At 43.2% G+C, this 20740-nt stretch overlaps 1 protein-coding gene across 1 annotated transcript in view; it reads left to right on the top strand.

The window, feature by feature from the left end:
• The first annotated feature begins 13084 nt into the window (after positions 1-13084).
• Positions 13085-20740, top strand: part of LOC147659385 (relaxin receptor 1-like) — a 219062-nt gene continuing 211406 nt past the window's right edge. Inside the window, exon 1 of the mRNA XM_086951781.1 lies at positions 13085-13157. Coding sequence (XP_086807907.1) covers positions 13085-13157 — 73 coding nt within the window. The remainder of the gene's footprint in view (positions 13158-20740) is intronic.

The following is a 20740-nucleotide window of genomic DNA, read 5'->3' on the forward strand; positions in this document are numbered from 1 at the left end:
ACTTAAGGATTACGGATCTGCCGAAGTCGACCAACGTTAGTAAAATGGAGCTATTTGTGGAGGGGTTGCTCAAAGAGATTTTTGGCACTGACAATGTATCCCCTATGCTAATAGTGGAGCGAATCCACAGTTCTCTGGCAGCATGGCACAGCCCGGGTTCCCCACTGCGGCCCATTATTGCATGGCTACTAAACTATTGCGATGGGACATGATCCTCCGCCTAGCCCGGGAAAAAGGACAGATCATGCATCAGGGGAACGCACTGGCGTTTTTTTCTGGATTTCACCACTGCGGTCCAGGCTGCTAGAAGAGAGTTCATCCCTACAAAAAAACTTATTGCAGGCTGAGTAAATACCGTACGCCATGCTCTACCCAGTATGCTTGAGGATCGGATTGGAGGGTGCTTCCAAGATTTTCACCAATCCAAGGGCCGCCATGGAACATGCAAAACTTTTAAGTGCCGCTGCTAAACCACCACTGAATCAGATGAGGAGGAACAGTGAGAACTGGACTGTAATTATGAGTTGTAAGTAAGTGTACCACTGGGGATGGTTATTGGCCGCTGGACCGCATGGGCATGCAGAGCAAACCTTTAAAATCGGTACTGACCTACAATTCTTGATTGCCGATTGGCGCTGCTACGTTGAACCATAGATATACTTGGCCACCTCCCTCTTTCATCATGAGGCTCTGTGCATTCTTGTGTCCCCTAATGGGTGTACTCCAACTGTTCATTTGTGTTATTTGAGTATTGAGTGGTTCATCAGTCTCAGATTGCGCTGCCTTTAGCAAGTTGGGGGTGCTGAAGTGGGTGGGGAGCTTGTGGGGGTGGAGGGTTTCATGGCAGACATGGGGTGGAGTGGATTCAATTTTTTTTTCTAATGTTCTGGTCACATCACTGTATTGCATGTAATGGTACTGTACAGGGGTATGAGATCAAAAAATACCATTTGAGGTTCGGTTGCCACTGATCAGTTGTGCAGTTGCAGAAAAAGCAACATGGAGCTTTCAGCCTTATGAACCTTGGAGTCCACTTTTTTGTCCTAGGTACAAGAGGGAGAGCAGGTCAAGTCTTTTAGACTTTTCTGAGGTCTCACAATCCCAGAAGTGTTCCAAAGTGGGTGCCTGAAGATGCCACATTTATACCTGGCATGAGCTAGCGGGTGCAAATGACCGCTGAGAATGCCCTAACTAATGGGATAAAGGATTACAGGGCTAACCCAATCCTCTTTGGACAATTTCAAGATATCTGAAGTGTTCAGCCACACTCAGTTTGGGCTCTGTGGGCTGAGGTTGTGCGTGGGGAGTGTACTATGCTAATCCTTGTGACCTCCACACCTAATACTACCCACAACAACCTCACTGCTTGTTTTTAGAAACTAGACATCGGATTCACAAGAATTGTTTTTGCATCGCATCTTCTCCATTTGAAGTGCACACACGTGTTATATGTAAACTCAGCAGACCAGTCAAATAGGCTTTGACACTGTAATGTCAGAAAGAGGTCCGCTGTCATCTGGGCCTGGGGAGGGGGGGGGGGGGGGGGCAAAAGAAGGGCCCACCCAAGTGCCAGCTATCATTTGTCTGTGACAGTGGAGGCGTGTTTGAAGTGTGCCACAAGTGTCATATGAAAAACCCTAGCAGATAAGTCAAGCATTATGTGACATTTAAGGAGCCCTTGATACTTTAATGTCAAAAAGGACCCTCCCAGCCCCACCCTGAATATTATGTTAGGCTCGATTGGCCATCTCTTCCCATTGATGTCAGCCTATTGTTTGCTCCTGGCAGCAAGTTTGCACCTCATTCATGCCTATTCAAATGCTAATTGCTGGTTTGCCGATGTTGGAGAGCAAAATTCAGATTTAGCTTCCAGGGACTTAAGGCAAAGCAAACTTTCTAAATATCATCTTTTCAAAATATTTATTATAAATCCGCCTTCAACAGTGAATTGGGCTTGTAACGTATATTTCAAAAAGTCCAAAAATTAAATTTGTTGTAGTTTTCTATCCTGAGATAATATTTATTGCAACACATAATAATATATCCCAATACTTTCCTATGTAACAGCCAATCCTGCTACAGTGAAAATAGCTTTAAGGGCCTTTTCAATGTAAGTAAATGTTTAATATTAAACTTGTAAGTGTCCTACTTTTAAATTCCAAGCATCCTGCCTTGTGTGCAGTAAGGTCTAGTAAGAAGTGACTTATTAATATTCAAGAGGAAATGTATGCCTGTGAAAGCCAGGATACAAAGGTAGATCTGGAAACATGCTTTACAGTGCCACTGCATTGGGTGGCAAACGAGCGCTGCTGTCCGCTGGTAGCATTTAATTTACAAGCCCTGGGTACCATATATTAGGCACATTTAATAAGCAAATCAGGTGTATACATATTTTACCATGTTTTCCATGCTGAAAGGAGTACAAACACTATACCACTGATTAGCGGGGGTAAAGTTATACAACCAGCAAAAACAGGGTTCAGTAAAAAGGCAAATAAAATCAAGGGTGACCCTGCAGAAAGGCTACATTTACAACAGACTGCATCCAGAGTGCTGGCCATCTTCTGTCTGTTCTTCTCCACCTGGGAGTGTCTGGTCTTAAGGAATATTATACATGCATAGGCTGATAGTTCTTGAGTATCTCCTTTCAGAAGCCTTTTAGTGTGACAATGCAAATAATAGTCCCTTGATCTGACCTCTCCTTTTGTTGTCTGATGGATTCTGGTGCAAATGGGGGTTGTCGTATTATGGCCTTCCACTCCTCCTGGGGCTGCAGTCACACTGTCATGCAGCACGGTACTGCACCACATTGTGGTTGGTAGTGCTGCAGGTTGTGCTAATGCAGCAGCTGCTGCAGAGGATGTGAGCTCAGCTGCTGTGGCATCTTGTTCAGTTGTGCATCTCTTCACTGCTTGTCAGGTTTGGCATTGCCTCACTGTTCATAATTCACAACACATTTGGGGCACGTAAGCTAAATTTAAGTATTCACAAAAAATGCTATTTCTGGGGCTACATTCACAGCCTTTATGCACAGGATCCGCCCTCACAGCTCGAACTTGCAAATGAAGAAATTCTGCCTTTATGAAGGAACTATCATAATTACACATTTAGATTTAGGCACAGATTTGGGAGTGGTCTGGGTGGGTCCACTATCAAAACAGATAAAAGCCCAAAATAATATTTTTTTAGGGTATAGACACTCCCACAAAACTCGAAGAAGAGGGACCATATCCATTTCTAATTGGAGTTTACGGAAGAGGTTTCTCCAAGGGATTTTTTTTACAATGAATAAAGAAAGCTGAGAAATTAAATGTAGAAATTAACTTAAATACACGAAAATTTCAACCTGGTAAAAATTCTGCATGCATAATTTAATGTGTTTATATTACACAGTAAATTGAAATTTACAACTCATGTAGATGGTGTAGTCATGGGATTATTCATAAGGAAAAAGTAAGTAAGAAATCTGGTTCTAAAAAATTAGCACATTCTTAATGCCAAAAAAGTAAGCCTTATGCTTCAAAAAGGAAGTCCACAAACAGTGCTTTGAATGTTTCACCAGTTTAAATATGCTTTTACCGTCAGTTATAATTGAACAGCGAGACTACCTTAATTAAGTAAAGTATCACCATGGGTTTAAATTTGCCTTTTGGTTGGCATACATCTTTCCGCTTCTATTCAATACCAATGTCATTGGCTGTTGACTGCAGTCAAAACAGGGTTCTCAATTCCCTCTTACTATGTCCTACATATTCTTTAATATTCTTCCTAACTGCAAAAGAAACCTTTCAAAACATTAAATTGTTATGAAGCTGATAGATATTGGATACAGGGCCGGCTGTGCGACCAGTGCAGCCGCACCTGGCTCTGAACTCGGGTGCGAGCGATGAATGTAGAAATCACTTACGAGTTTAAAAGTACCTGCTGCAGAGTTCCTAGTGTGTCCAGCAGTTTTCAGGCACCAATAAAAATGTGAACATAACTCTAGTAATTAATATTCCTGCTGGAGAGAGATCCGAGTATAGTTTAGTGACAGTTTTGATTCATCATAAAGTTTTGCAGAGGTATAACGTGCTTGCTGCAAAGAACGTGTACCATGCTCAGTGAGCTAAAACTTATACAAGCATGTAACCAACCCACTCACTCACAAGGAGCGACCTTAGACTGGATTATCTCAAGAAATGATGAGGCATCAATCCTCGCAATAGACCCATGTGATTGGTCTGACCATCACGCCATAACATTCGCGATACCTACAATGAAAAAGGGCAGGACCGTACAACCTCACAAGCTCAAGAAACTGATCCGAGACACAAAAGAGGCCAATATTGAACTACTGGTTGAAAGGTGTGAGAAAGATCTGAAGCCACCCAACAATAAGCAAAATGTCAATGAGCTGACGGATCACTACGTAACCTCGATCGGTAATATCGTCAATGACACCATGCCCCAAAAACTGAAAAAAGTCTCAGAGAAACCAAAAAATCCCTGGTTTAATGAGTCATTGAACGAGGACAGGCGCAAACTGAGAATGGCCGAAAGGAAATGGAGACAACATCCCTCCTCCCCGGAGCTGAAAGCCCTCAGAAAAACAAGAAACGAATATAACAAAAAGATAGTCAACTCCAAAAAAGAATTTATCAGAGCTGAATTGGACAGTGCCATAAACAGACCACGAAAACTCTTTGAGATTTTAAAACAACAGTCAAACAAACTCGCCAAAACGGTTCAAGAGAATACTAAAACTCCCATAAGCTGCGAGGAATTCTCCTCATTTTTCACGGAAAAATCCAAACTGCTAGAAATTGAACTCACGAATGCAGCAACTAACCTTTTGACCCTTCCTCCACCTAAAATTGAGGCCAATGTCTCAACAGAGGGTCTCCAAACAAAAAACAAGGCAAAATGGGATACATTTGAATTATACGACCAGGGAAAGATCGCCAAAACGCTGGCGGAACTCAGACCGAACAACCACTATCAAGACCCTCTACCGGGAAAGTGAGTAAGAGAAATCAGCCACACTCTAGTTCCAATCTGGACCGAGATAATAAATGCCTCACTTGCACAAGGGACTCTCCCTGACTGCCTAAAAACAGGGCAGGTAGTGCCCATCATCAAAAAACCGACAGCTGATGCAACAGACCCGAACAACTATCGTCCAGTGACCAACATCCCCCTACTTGCCAAACTCATTGAGAAATGCGTGCAAGGCCAACTAAGCCAACATATAGCGAAATTCTCGCTACTTGACGATTGCCAATCAGGATTCAGAACAGGACACAGTACTGAAACTGCGATCCTGCACATTGTCGATGACGCCTTACAAGCCCTAGACCGTAACCAAACATGCCTACTGATCCTCCTTGACCTGTCATCAGCATTTGACACGGTAAAGCACGAAGTACTAATGACCAGGCTACAAGACAGGATGGGTCTGTCCGGGAACGTACTGAAATGGTTCAATTCCTTCCTACAGAATAGGACTCAGCGATTCCTGGTTAATCAAGCAATCTCTTCCCCGAGCCCTAATGCAATCGGGGTCACACAAGGCTCAACGTTATCCCCAGATCTATTCAACTTGTATGTAGAACCTCTCACGGAGATTCTTCAAAAATCACAGATATCCTATCATATGTATGCAGACGACACGCAATTATACATAAAGATCGCCTCCCTTGAAGACATTGACCTAATGAACAAGACACTAAAGGAAGCTTTGCGATGGTTAACAATGAACCATCTGAAATTAAACGCCCAGAAAACAGAATTCCTGCTAATTTCACCGACAAGGAGCCAATCTGAAGTCAAGGAATGGACTAAAATGGTGACGGCGCTGAATTGCACCCCGACCCTAGTTAACTCAGCCAAATCACTAGGAATTACGCTAGATGAAAACCTTGACATGAAAGACCATATTAATTCAATGGCCAAGAGCGCCCGCTTCCACTTGAATTACTTAAGAAAACTGAAACCCTTTATCTCAGAGACGGATCTAAAACTGGCTATCCAATCACTAGTTATATCGAGGATCGAATACGGCTGCACCACACTAGCTGGCCTACCGAAAACATCCACAGCACCATTAAAAGCCTGACTCAACGCAGCGGCAAGACTCATTACGGGAACGAAGAAATTCGATCATATATCTCCTCACCTGAAAGCACTAAACTGGCTACCTTACGAGGCCAGAATTCAAATGAAGTTGGCCTGTATTACACATAAAGCGGTTCACTACAACACCCCTAGATACCTAGCCAAGAAACTTAAGCTATCAGGAGGTAACAGAACAACTAGAAGCGCAAGAGAGTTGCTATTGCGACCAGCCTTTTTCCACAAGAAAAAGACCTACAACCGAGCATTCTCTGGAGCTGCCCCCAGAATCTGGAACTCAATCCCGCCAAACATCAGGAAGATCCAAAATACAGTAACATTCAAACGAGAACTTAAGAACCACTTGATGAGTAAATACCCGACATAGAGAAACCTACTGATTACTGAGATGACCATTTACGCTAACAGAGGATTGTCCTCTTTATGAAAATTGGAAGATCAATACCTGACAATTGACTGCTGCCATGTTCAAGCAGAGGCTAGACACGCTACTGCTACCTCATATACCTGTAAACTTATAACTATATCTCTCAGACAAAACTATATAACCACTACCTCACCCTTTGTATTCATCCTTATTATTCTTATAAGCACTGGAATGCCATATAACCCTACCTCACCGAGCTTGGTTTGGTACCATGACTCTAGCCAAGCCCTACTAGCCATCTAAGGCCAATTGCACATACATTAGGAATTTATATATCTAATCACGCCCACACATTTTATTGCCTTCTACCTCATATCTATTTTTATTGTTATTAATGATATTATAATGTATATATGTTTAACATTAGGAATTTATATAGCTAATTACGTCCATACACTATACTGCCTCTACCTCATATCTATTTTGTTGTTTTTACTACTATGATAATGCTATATGTCATTCTTTACCTGTTAAGCGCTCTGATACCCACGGGTCTTGTCCGCGCTATACAAAACTCTATAAATAAATAAATAAATAAATGCTGATCACATAAGTGCAATTAATGCGGATAGCTCAGTGGGTTGCTGCTTTTCTCACAGAGATCCTTTTGTTACTTGCAGTTCATAAGTTACAACTATAATATAGAACTGTCATCAAAGAGCTGCATGCAAACTGCATGGTATAAGTTAGAACGCTATGCCCCTCTCCAACCTGTCTTTTATTATTCCAGTGTTGCTAAAAAGGTTTGCTTGGGTAGAAATATATTCTTATGATGTGGAGGGGGGGCTATAAAAGGTTGAGGGAAACTGTTGGAGAGTGGCAGTTAGGGAATGAGTGGAGGAGGTCGGGGGGCATCAAAAAAGGTTGTTGCACTGGGCAGTCCCAGCGCTAAAGCCGTCCCTATTTTGATGCAAATATGTAATTTGCAGCAGAAACTAAGTATCCTCCTGTCCACCCGCACATCGAAAGGTAAGACTTAAATCCCAGAGATACCCCACTATGCGTCATCAAGGTTCTGGTAAAAGAGTAAACAGTAATCATGGGTGTGAAGATGTCAAAATGTGCCTAGATGTACAGAGTAGAAGTGTAGGGGGCTTATTTGCAAGGCCCTGGTGCCGCTGGTACGTTACTTTTTCCCATATTAAAAAGTGATGCTTACTTTAGGAGAACCATACATTTTTAACTTGTGGAAAGGAAGATACGTCCTATGCAATAGGTACATGTATTGAAAACTTGAGTCACAATGTGAACTGTTTCATACTATTCACTGACGCAATCCCTGACGTCAAGGCATAGGCATGTCAAGGGCCTGGATGCTGCAACCAAGTGTATCACATGCTATGTGCTAGGACACCAGATTCATACTCACTTTTCACATGATCATTCATCTCACTTGTGGTACAGTGTCTGTGGCTGACTGGGGGGCACACGCGGCTGAACCCCAAAGCGCTTTGTCCTCCCGTAAATTGACCGCAGCTGAGGTTTTGACGTCTGGCAAGATTGTCATGTAGCTCAGTATCATCCTATAACATTTCTAAAGGGTGAAAGTGTCTGAAGAGGTTCCCCGGTTAGACAGAGGTGCCAAGTGGCTCCTCTCAGGTGAGAGCTGGGCCTACAGACCTATGTACTTATTTTTGGACTTTGGTACTTTCATTTCAAGAACGCAAGAGTTATGTTATGTTAATATAATCTTATAAGGCGCACAGCTACCTAGGGGTTTCCCGGCACCGCCCGTCAGAAACTGAGAAATAGTAACACAAAGAGTACATTGGATTCTACATATTAAACAGCCAGGTTCTCATAAATGGTTTCAGTCGGAAGTGCCATAGGAAGAGTATTCCTCAACGAGGGGCCAAGATAGGAATGGGACCGACCGCCCATACGTGACAGCCTGGTCCTAGGCACCATAAATCTCACCTGAGTGGCAGAACATAAGGAACGTGAGGGGAGGGTAGAGATGATCTAAATCATTCAGATTTGGGGCACTTTACCACTTTTGATTTTGAATATATAGCTCAGGGCTTTGAACTTTATTCAGTTCTCAACTCTGAGCTAATGAAGATCTCGGAGGGCGCCTGAGATGGAAGTTGTTTTAGGGACCTTATAGAGCAACCTAGCCGCAGCCTTTTGTACTAGCTGTAACTTCCGTACCCCATCCTTGTTGGCTCCTAAATACAGAATGTTGCCATAGTCCAGCCTTGATGTAACGGGAGCAAAGACCACAGTACGCTGTGTGGACAGAGGCAGCATCCAGATGATTTTCCTGAGCCATTTGAGGATGGTAAAACAAGTGGACGACACTTTCAATGCTTGTTGCCTCATTTAGAGCTAGTCATCAATTATAACACCTAAGTCCCGGACCTGCTGATTGGGTTGGGGCAAGGCGCCGATTTCAGGTGGCCAATGTTGGGGCCCCACAGACCTCTATTTTTGCCCAGCATCATCACCTCTGTCTTTTCACCATTGAGTTTGAGCAGGTTAACTTGCATCCATCCTGCAATATTCCTCAACCCAGATTGCAAAGAGGATGGTTTGGACACCCTGTCAGCAGATAGGGAAAAAACTATCTGGGTGTCATCAGCGTAGGAAAAGAGAGACAACCCCAAATCTTCAGCAATCAACTCCAGAGTTGAGGCCTGACATAAATGTTGAATTATAGAGGGCTGAGGATGGAGCCCTGAGGAACCCCATAGGGTGAAGAGTAGGTTTTGGAGCTGGATGTGGGAGAGAAAAGTTGGAATGTGCGATCAGCCGTGAAATCTTTAAGCCACTTAAATGCCACGCCAATCACTCCCAAAGATTGGAGAGCTTGCAGGAGCAGAAAATTAGAAACCGTGTCAAACGCGGCACTTAAATCCAGGAGTATAAGAGCCACGGTATCCCCAAAATCAACACGGTTACGTAACATTTCTGTGACACCAAGCAAGGTAGACTCCGTTGAAAAACCTGGTGTAAAGACTCCGAGCCATGCAAAAAATTTTGGTATTCAACAAATAATGTCAATTGGATGTTGACGTGTTTTACCAAAATGTTTGGAAAGACCGGAAGCAAAGAAAAAGGCTGGAAGTTAGACAATTTTGAAGGTCAGCATTTGCTTTTTTTAACCTGTTTGCGGCTGCCGCCATTTCGGGAGGGGCTGCATCGGCCGTTGGACGTGCGCAGCATTACGAAGGTAGTACTGGCGACGCCCAACGGCCGATGGAAGCACTTAAGGGGTTAAAGTGGAAGAACCATTGCATGCTTCCAGGCAGATGGTACCTGCCTGGAAGCAAGGAGGCGTTAAGCAGCTCCATAATTAACAGCAGAGATGACTCTTCCAAGTACAGATATGGGGACTGGGTCCCTAGGAGAACCGGATCTAAGACAGTCCAAAATTTGTCTAAAGGAATTAATGTCAAAAGGCACCCAATTATTTAGATTACTGGTGGGTGTCAAAGATGTTCTGGCCTGAAGATTCATACTATTGATTGACTGATCGAGATTCTTCATATGCTGCTGACCATTGGATGGTTGGGCTTCCTTAAGCGTGGAATATATACTTTCGACTTTATTGAGAAAGAACATAGCAAGATCATCACATTGAAATTCGGTGAGATCCGGAGATTTGGATAGGCAAGAGTCAGAATAGAAAGCTAGAGCAGGCCTAGATTGCGAGATTAGCATTTTACATAAAATAACCTGGGATCACAGATTACATATGGATCTGTGTCTCTGTACTTCTGTAAATCCCATATTTTTAAGAAACCCCTCCCAATAACAGTTAAGAGCAAACAATAAATCATCTACTAAAATCGTTTACACGGTTCCAAAAAAAATCGGTTAAATCCTTGCTTTGTTTAAATTAAACCTCATCATTATTATTTTAAATATCCCTTGTGGGTGTGTTCTCTCATTTACACAGCCAAAGTATTTCCTTTCTTTGGCATGTACCAACATGATAAAAACACACTTTATTATGCAATGGGAAGACAGCTACAGCTCCTTGTCAAGGGATTCCACAGAGACAAAAAATGCTTACGGTTTGGACATCTTTATAAAACAACCCTAGATACATTTCAGCTGCAAATTGAGGTTTAAGTCTGCATTGAAAAAAAGACTACTTCTGCTGCACACACTGGCTCTAAGCCTTCAGAAATGAATGCCTACAAGCGTTTTGTGTATGCGCTATTTGCAATTTAAATTAAATACATGAATAAAAAAAACAGACCTCTTGGTCAAAACTTGTGGGTAATACTGGGGTGTTTGATGTTATCCTTGAGACTCTGCTTTCTTTGAATGTATGCAAAGGAGAATGTGTAGGGAGAACTAGCTGGGAAGCAAGGGAGCCCTCGACAAGGGTGCAAGCCAAGAATACAATCCAGTGTGTTTATATTAAGGCAGAAAAGTATAGGTGCATATCGCTAGGGGGTGAGAGCTGTATCTTCATCCACTTCCTAAATTACTGATGAGGATGCTGTTCCAGAGAATGGGTTTGTAGATGGAAAGGGGTCCTTTCTGCTTGTTTTTTTTTAATCTTTCTTGCACCTTTTTTGTTTCCAGTCTAGTGATGTCTTAGCTTCTGGTGCACCTTTGTTTGCCTTGGGTGTTAGTTTCTTGGCCTCTTAAGTCAGGTTCTGTTTCTGATGTCATGAAGTGGGGGGGAGGGGGGCTACGCTCCGGACCACGTCTGGCACTCTCAGGCCAGGGACCTGCCAGTGCTGGAGGGGGCCCCCAAAGTTTGGGGCCACCCGCACCACTGGGACTGCAGGAGCTTTTGTTACACCACTGCTGATAGTCTTGTATTTCATGCAGCTGGTTTTGGGGATGACATAGGTCTGGGGGGGGGGCCTGTTTAAGTCCTTAGATACATATCTGTAGTATTTCTGTAGGGTGAACCTAGCCAAAAGGCAGCAGAGCGCTATATAGTCTCTTGAGCTTTGGGAAATTGTTGAATTTCTTCAAGCATTTACACTATCCATGTTCGTGTGGGTTGTTGTCATGTAGCTGAATTTCTTCAAGTACCTGCAGTGTGTACAATGCCTCCCAGGGGTCCCAGAGTGGTATCTGTGGCAGCTGAGCATAGCTTTGCTTGAGTAGGAGGGAGATGACCAGGGTTAGCATTGTTGTGCTCAAGTCAATTTTTGGAAGGAAGCATTTAATTTCCTGTAGAAAGGACAGCTGGTACCAGGCTGTCTTGGTTTTCCTGGTAATGTGTTCTTTGAATGCGAGGTGAGGATTCAAGATGAATTCAATGGTTTGTGCATTTTTGTCAGCTGGGGTGAAGTCCTTTAGCTCCCAGTGCATGGCCAGGCTTGAATTTGTTGTTGTTTGGAGCAGCTGGCGAACTCCTGGGATTCGGCCGCCCTTGGGATGTGCTTAGGTTGGTACTCGCCAGTTGCTTCTTCATTACCTTGAGGCAGGTTTTGAGTCGCTGATTGCCATTGGTGGAGTAGATTGTGAGGTGGAGTTGAGTGTCATCAGTGTATTCATGGATCTAGAGGTTGTTATTGTTGGGTTCTCGATGACCGCTTGGTGAGCTAGCCTCTCAAAGACCCTCCGACAGCCAGAGCAATAACAACACTTTAGAGAAGATGAAATAAAGAAAAGACCAGCAGGTCAGAAAGGATCGCTCTACAGGTTTACTGCTTTTGGAAAATGTCAAAGTAGACACATGTATCACATACACAACATCCACTGTAAAAATGTGAAAGCGATATCTGATTAATACCCTCCTTTGCAGTACAAATCAATGACACTTGGCAGGCCTGAAAATTTTAAGTATTAAACACGGGGAGTGCAGTTCCTAAGGGGTAGATGGAAGGAGAAGGGGAAAAGACAAAGCTTTTGTCATGTTGCCCTCATATACCTCGAGAGGTGTCATGCTTCATCATTGGGCCTTGCTCCTCGTCGGGCCGGTGCTACGGGTTTCAACTTTGCCCCGTACAGGTCTACTAGGGCCCCACAACAGGCTATGCCCAAAAGTCTTGAAGCCTGTTTATCAGTTGTGCACTATATTTCACTTAGGTCCTGAAGAAGTGCCAACCTATTCCTTTGGAACAACTAGGCACAAAACATGTCGACCGCCTTAGAGACCGCCTTAGAGACCGCCTGGTAGGAACATTACATTCCCACAGGGCATCCAGTTTATTTTACTTAGGCAGGACCTACCTTTACCATTAAACTTATTGCGCTTAGGATTGACCCTGACCTATTTTAGATCACCTTACACATGCACATTACCTCACACTGCCCCCGTACCCACACGCACCCAACGGCTTCTCCAAAAAAGATCTCCGACAAAGAGCCCCGGAAACGGTGAGCCCGTCGAGCATTGCAGCATTCCTACTTAAATATTGGCTCCTGGTCCCACCCTCTTTCTTTCTTAAAGGAATATGACCCAAAGGACAGGTTATTAAATTGCCTCACCGAACTAGCCAACTGGATGCATAGCCACTGCCTTAAGTTAAATGCAGATAAGTCCGAAATACTACTGTTCGGCAGACATACACAGCTATGGAATAGCAGTTGGTGGCCCATAACCCTGGGCACCCCCCCAGTCCGACAATGACGGCAAAGAATCTAGGTGTGACATTGGACAACACTCTGAGCATGAAAACCCATGTATCAACAATCTGTGGTAAAGGCTTTGCATTACTGAAAATGCTCAGAAGAGTCTTTCCATGGATTCCTACTGAGTGTAAAAAGATCCTGGTCCAGTCCCTACTGATGAGTAGGCTGGACTATGGAAACTCCCTGTTCATGGGAATGGCTGATTATCTCTTTTCCAAATTACAGGTCGTACAGAACGCTGCGGCAAAAGCAATCTGCAACAAAAGGAAATACGATCCAGCCAAGAGTTGCATAAGAGAGCTCCACTGGTTGCCAATGAGACAAAGAGCTACCTTTAAACAACTGTGCATAACGCATAGAGCATTGCACAATACAGGCCCATGTATTTTAAAAAACAAAATCAAATTCTATGCGCCATCCAGGAATTTACGCTGCCAAACAACATCAAGAGCAAGAACTACCCGTGTGAAAACAACAAGGATGGGCGGACGGGCCTTCCCCCACCTGGCGGCGACCAGCTGGAATGAGCTGCCCGTGAATCTTAGATTGACGGACTGCTATCTGTCCTTCAGGAAGCAATTGAAAACATTTCTCTTCCCCAAGCCTGATTAAAACAAGGATCCTATTATCTGCCTACCATTCACACTCACTGCTGCCATTATAGCGCCGTGATATCCTACTCAGGATGATTGTTAGCGCTTTACAAGCACCATTAACATTAACAACATTAACATTAAACCTGAAAATTTTAAGGAAACATGGGTTGTGTGTAATTCTTTTTTAGTGCAGTAGACTTTTAAAATTAATTTGGTTAAGAATCGACATGAACGATTACCACCATCACTGCCACAATAATTGCCATAATTACTACCACTTTCACCATTAACACCACCACATTACCACTTACCACATTACTACCAACATTACCACCACCATAATTACTAGCATCATCAACCCCATTACAACCAGCTCCACTATTACAGCAGCATTTGTGTAAGCCTGTGTTTGAATGCTTTACCACATGACATCTGGACCTATTGCCCTTACCAATGCTTGTTCTGTAAGATTTTCATCATTAGATGGATATTGCCTCCCTTCCTTACCGCATCCTGCACACCAAGGCATTACATGACCTTTTTTTAGGACACAGTGGTTTCCAAAAAAATCACCATATTGTCCTCACGTTGTTTTTAATGTGACCAGCTGACCTACGAATAAAGTTGTTTAGAGGTATTGCTGGGATCTTTTAAATCATCACACATTTCACTGAGCACACACTGTCTGTTTCACAAACAACCTGCTCCGCTGCAATTGCAGGCGTCGAAGCACACGAGGGGACATTCGGTCTCCCTCGTGGGAACCCCGTCATGAAGCATGTCACCACTAGGGTGAGTGAGGGTTCTTTTTACAAATAGAGTTTTCCCTCTTACCAATAGATTTGTCTTTCTTTCCCGTCCTTGGTACCTTCTAAGTGTTTTCTCATAGCTCTTTTTTCATACATTATTTTTAGTCACTCTTTAGTTGTTGTTAGTTAATTACATTAATTCAACCAGACTTTTTTATGCAGAAGACCAAAATAAGTAAGCCAACATTTATATAAATTCAAAATCACACATTTTAGTGCAGCAAAAATAAGACTGATTGAACTTTTTCAAATAAGAGGGAAAATGAGACCAGTTGACAGTCATGACAACCAATCTCAGATTATAAACAGTAGGAGGACCTTTCAATAGCACACCATGTAGGCCTTTGTGTTGACACATCTTTTCTGCTCCATTCATTCCCATTACACGTGCCTGAGGGAATAAAGGGAGGATACTGGCTGAAGCCTTATTTGTACTGCAGGACACTCTCTATTGACTCAACATCTCTCAGGCAGAGAAGTGAAGACAAACACTCTAACGTGTTTGGGGACCTAGAGTAGGGTGAGATAAGAACTAGACACCAAAACACTCACTGGGAGTCCAGCCAGCCATGCAATAACAACAAACACTGGGCAAGGCAGGAGAGGAAATGTGTGAGTGGGATGTTTGCTTCTGCAGAACCATTATCAGCTGGATGTAAATAAAGTAATGCAGTAACCACAGAACGGAGACCAACTGATGCTTCACGCTGCCTCGTATTTTGAGGTAATTGCACCATATTTCATAATAGTTCTGACAAAAATTGTGCTCTTCTAGTGTAGTGTAGTTCCTATATTCCCAATAGGCTCTGCGCATTGGAATAATATATCCTATAGATTTGACGTCGGACTTATGTCGACTAGGTCTCTATCGAATATATTAGACTTAATTTTGACTGCCAGCTAGCTCAGAGGTCACTAGAAACTTTCTTGAATTCACAAGAAGAGATTAGTTTCTGACAACCGCATAAACATGACAACTTTGTTTCCCCAAGAATAAAAGGTATCTTCAGAGTCGTGGAAACAATAGATAGATATTTTACCCCGTCAATCGTGCATGCTTCGTTTCATCAGAGGTGCAGAGAAAATAGAGAGACAGGCGTTTTCAATAAAAAGGATTTATCGAACAGTCTTCTTTCTCATGCAAGTAAAGTGAGCTGCTACAATCGTAATACTGGCTGTAAAGTATTATGCGTACAGCAAGAAGAGTATTATAAAATAATACTGTCAAAGCATGGTATGGTTTCTAAGTCGTAAAATACATACATAAATAACAATGGCTAAAAAGTACTCAACTGGTGCTTCTAAAATACGCCTACCCCGGTGTACCTAACCTAAGCCTAGTACGAGGGAAGAAGTAAGTGTGGAGTAGCATAGGTTTAGTTTTTATTTGCCAAGAATCTAACCAATATTTCTCTTAGGGTCTAATCAACTCCGTACCTTGGTTTTAGAATGTCGGAGGTCTGGTATCTCTGTCTCGGGACTCGATTTCCCAACACCCCGCGAGGGTAGCTTGGAAACACTGGAGCTGGATTCTAAGCGAGAGAAAGGACAGCTTCTCGATCAGTGCGCCAGCTGGAGGGTCGGCTTCCTTCAGCACTTGCTGTAGCAAGCTGCGTCGGGCAAGTAGATAGTCGAGCTGCTTCGAACCACCGTGTGTTTGCTAGGGCAAGTGTAGGCATATTTATACCTTGAAGGTGCCTAGTTTGACGTAAAGTCGGACATAATAACGTCACCAAAGAGACCCAAGGGAATGGTAGTTCTTTGAAAACTCCATGATTTCTAGGACAAATCAATATTCAAGCAAGGGGATGTCCCTGACTGCTGAAGCCGAGTTTTCCAAGAAATCGTTGTGGCTTTTTGGAACAAGTGGAAGTAGCCATGCCTGTATTTGGACTGGATGGGTTATGTCTAATTATGGGCATGATTTCCATGGCTATATAAGGGCATGCATCGGTAAATTACGCTTGGATTCGAAAGTGCTACACAACACTTGAGGGTAATCAATGCTAAAGCAAGTATGGACCTGTAGGATTTGCTTGAATACTGCCAGATGGGAGAGAATGCGGGGTTGGTAATCAAAAGGACATAAACTTGCACCGTTCTCAAATATTGCCCTGCTCTAGTTTAAGCATGACAAGGATAACATCTAGCTATCACGCCCGCTTTTTCTCCCACACCATACCTGTATGAAAGTCTGCCAACAGGTAAACCAACCTCACTTCTACAACACTGTGTTATAGATCCCCCATTGGAAGCTGACAAAACATTGAACATAACGCGGCGCTGGATAGCAGAATCGTAAGGTAGAGCTACAAGGATTTTTGAGAGTCAGCCATATTCTGTATTTATTCACCTAAATGTCAAGAGATTACTTTCCATCATCTGGGCACAGCAATAGCAGCTTCTTCAGAGTTGTGTCAGAAGGAAGGAGCAGGAGTTGACATTGGCCTGGACAGTGTAGACTTTTTATTTAAGGTGCTTGAAATAGAGTGGGCCTTGCTACACGGTGCAAAATAGTGTTTTATATCCAGTGGCAACCGGTGCAGGTAAGAGCGGTGGGGGCAGGGTGGGGGTAGTTAACAGACTATATAAAATGTAAAAATAAGAAAACCACTTACCTTGCACTCGCCCCATCACCGAGTCGGCGATTCGGCGAGCACAAGGTGGTTTTCTTATTTTAAATATAACTTTCTCTCATCGTCTGTTAACTCCTTCCTCCCTCCCTCCTGCCTCACATGTCTAACCTGCACCGGCCACCACTGTTTGTATCTACCATTACTACTGATTACCTTCTATTGAACATTGTGGTGGGTGTGAGAGACCAAATTCAGACAGGATCACAGAAATGGATGTGGCAAGAAGATGGCTCAGTAAACATTTACTGGGACAATCTAGATACCACCTTCTGCAGTTGAGTTTTCACACTTCATACATCTACATTACTACATCACAAAATGTTTAATTTTCCTATATTTACAATTTCAAGCAGAAGAGGGAGAACTGATTGGCCCAGGAAAACTATTTTTGGTTATGTCTGGAAGCCTGGATTAGATTCAAAATCTTCTATCTCCAAGGTCAGCAATTCAGCCATTTAACCCCATCAGTGAAAGAAGACCTTAAAGCACTAAACTGGGAATCAAGTTTTACTTCTAATGCTCTGATATATATCTCTGCTGGGTCCAAACTCTGAGTTGAAGTCTCCATGAGTGGTCAACACATGGCTGATTTCCACTCTCTTAAAATTTCATGATTATCAACATTTGCATATGAATTTCTAAAAATAGCACCCTTTGTATTCAAAAGGAAATGCCCAAGTAGAGGAATAACCTCCTTGGTATGTTAATTACAAACTTAATTTCCTAAAATAAGTTTGTTGTGACAGGAGATATGATATCGCACTTCCTGTTGGATCTGAACCATGCATTCCCTCCAGATGGGATCAGTTCTCCCGGGACCTCTCTGTGGACCCTCTGAGCCACAGCATGGAAACTTGTAGCTGGCCATGTGAGCAGAGCTCATACTTTTTTTGTACAATGCTCCAGCCCAGCCTCTTGGCCGCTCTTCGGGTCATCGCGCCGGAATAGTGGGCCCACTAGTGACCGCTTCTCATGATGAGGAGCTAAATATTTAAGTGGTCCAGGGAGACCCAAGGTTGGCTGCTGGATCTACGCATGGCAGAGCAAGCAGGGGCATGGAGTGCCCATGCTGCCTGTCCTTCAGAGAGGTCAGGCAGTTTGTGTTCCATTTGTCTAAAAACTAAACTATACATGAGCAATTTTCTGCCTGGCTGGCCAGTTGCAAGTCCAGGGAGGGATGAAGGTAACTCTCGAAGGACTTTCTTCATTTCCAACATAGATCCTTTATTTTTTTCCTTATTAGTTTCTCTTTGTTGTCTCATGTATGCCATCGCATCCCATCGGCAGAGGTCACATGTCACATGTCACATGTAAGAATTAGGAGTAAATTCAAGAAAGTAGGTGCAGGGTTCTTTTAGTTTCAATTTCGTATCTGTTTCTCAAAAATGCATAAATCAGCAGTTCACAGACATTTATGTCTGAGATTCACAAAGATTCACACATTTTCGATGATTAAAAAAAATGCAATGAAACTATGCATGCTCAAATCATTTATTTCTAGCATTTTGCCTGTGCGCCCTGCATATTTCAGAAGATTGTCCTGATGGTGATGCCGTAAGCATGACAGAAATGGATGCAACACGTTTTTTTCTTTCATTTTATTCTTCTGTATGGAGAAAACGTTCGTGCCCATGATTTATGAGGGTGTGAAATTCACTTTTGCATGATAGAATGTATTTACACCACTCTTTTATAAGAATACTTTTGTGTTCGTTTACTCTGTGTGGGGAAAAACGTAAAGACCTTTGGGGAATTTGCACAAGTCTATGAGTTTTGAGTGCCTACAGCGCGCAGATTGCCCCAAATGTTTGCCACTCTCCCCACAGGAATGGCTGCAAGAAATTAAATTAACCAAACTGGCAGATTATCTGTGGGTGCAAACAGGCACAGGTTCTGAAAATGCGAATTGTTCTCAGGAAAGCTTCACCCACAATAGCCTTTTTACTCACCTTGGATTTCACTTGGGTACACATAAATCTTTTGGCCTCATTTATGAAAAGTGACGCATCACTGCGGGAAAACAGCGATGCATCATTTTTCGTTGCGCACTCCTTGCAACATGCTGGATGCGTCCTATTTACAGTATGACGCATCATGTCGCAAGGAGTTACAGATAAGTCAGTATTTCTACCGTATCTGTAGGTGCAAAAATGATGCATTGCTGGAGTGTGCCACAAAAGTGACGCAAATCCAGCAATGGGTCATTTCACATGGGCAAGTCCCATAGCAAGTGTGCCTGCGTCCGTCTTACGCCTGCTGTGATGCAGGCGTAGGATATTGACGCATTTGTGTCCTAGAAGTGGCGCAGTGAAATCTAATAGATTTTACTGCGTGACTTCTACGAGGCTTACTTGCGTCAGAAAGCCCCCACATACATTATACCCGACACAGGTATAATGTGGGGCAGGGGATTACAAAGTGACGCATCTACCTAGATGCATCACTCTGTAAATATGACGCTACGTGGTGCATTTTTATGCTGCTGGTGTATCACAAAAAGTGACAAAAGGGACACAAGAGCTCATAAATAAGCCCCTTTGTGGTTTTTGAATTGTATCTTTGTTGAGTGGAAATAGCACCGACTTATTTACCAAATTGTCATGGAACGTAGCAGGCCTTAGAAGACGACTGTAGAATGCTGATGCAAACATATTTTTACTAAAATGGGATATTGTCTGCCTCCATGAATCCTGGCGCATTACACTGCATTTCATTTTTAGCAGACATTGTTGATCTCAGCGACAGCCCTGCGTTGACTGGTAAATCTGCTGTAACGCTAGGCAGGGAAAGTCGCTGCGTTGTGTTACTCTGCTCTTGGGGGCGTTCCATGGGTGGGGCGTGGGTGTTGCCATGCACCCCCCCATGGATATTGGCGCATCCTAGATTTATCAACACTGGTAGACCTGGGAATGCATCAAAATGCTCAGCCTTCCCAGGGAAGGTGCAACGAGGAGAAACATCTTCATTTCTCCTTGTTGTTTTGTCTTTACTAAGTGCGCTGAATTGTGTAGCTCACTTAGAAATAGGAAAATGCCTCTAAGGATTGTCCCTTCCTGCACAAAAACAATCCTACGCGGACACCCTGCACCATGGCTCATGGGTGCCCGCATTGGCACTCGATAGCACTCAGTGCGCCAGCGCAAGGAGGGAGGAGGAATCTGCCACATCCTCACAGATATGGCATATTCCTGCCCTTTCTATTTGACGCAACGCAGCAAGTTGATTTTCTGCGTTGCATTGCGTCAAAGTTTGATAAATCTGTGTCTTAGTTTTCTATTATCCAGGTCATGAAGTCATCCTCACTGTGGACTCCACTTAATCTTGTTAACTGAGAAATAGAATTCACATCAAAACCCCTCCCCAAGGACAAAGGGGTTGTGGCTGCTGCTGATGAAAAACAAGACTTCTTAGGATAACAATGTGATGATTGCTTTAACAATCTATGCCTTGTCCTTCTAACTAGGTATCGGATGCTCACTGCTCTTACGGGTTCTTTTCTGGATGTTTTCTTTGGGTTCCTCAAAGGATTTATGGGGATCCCTTTTCTATATTAATTGCTCTTGACTTATTTTCACCAAGTGCTGGAAACTGACGCCTTGGTGGAGAATG

This window comes from Lissotriton vulgaris, unplaced genomic scaffold (assembly GCF_964263255.1).
Source record: "Lissotriton vulgaris unplaced genomic scaffold, aLisVul1.2 SCAFFOLD_1635, whole genome shotgun sequence".
Classification (NCBI taxonomy): domain Eukaryota; kingdom Metazoa; phylum Chordata; class Amphibia; order Caudata; family Salamandridae; genus Lissotriton; species Lissotriton vulgaris.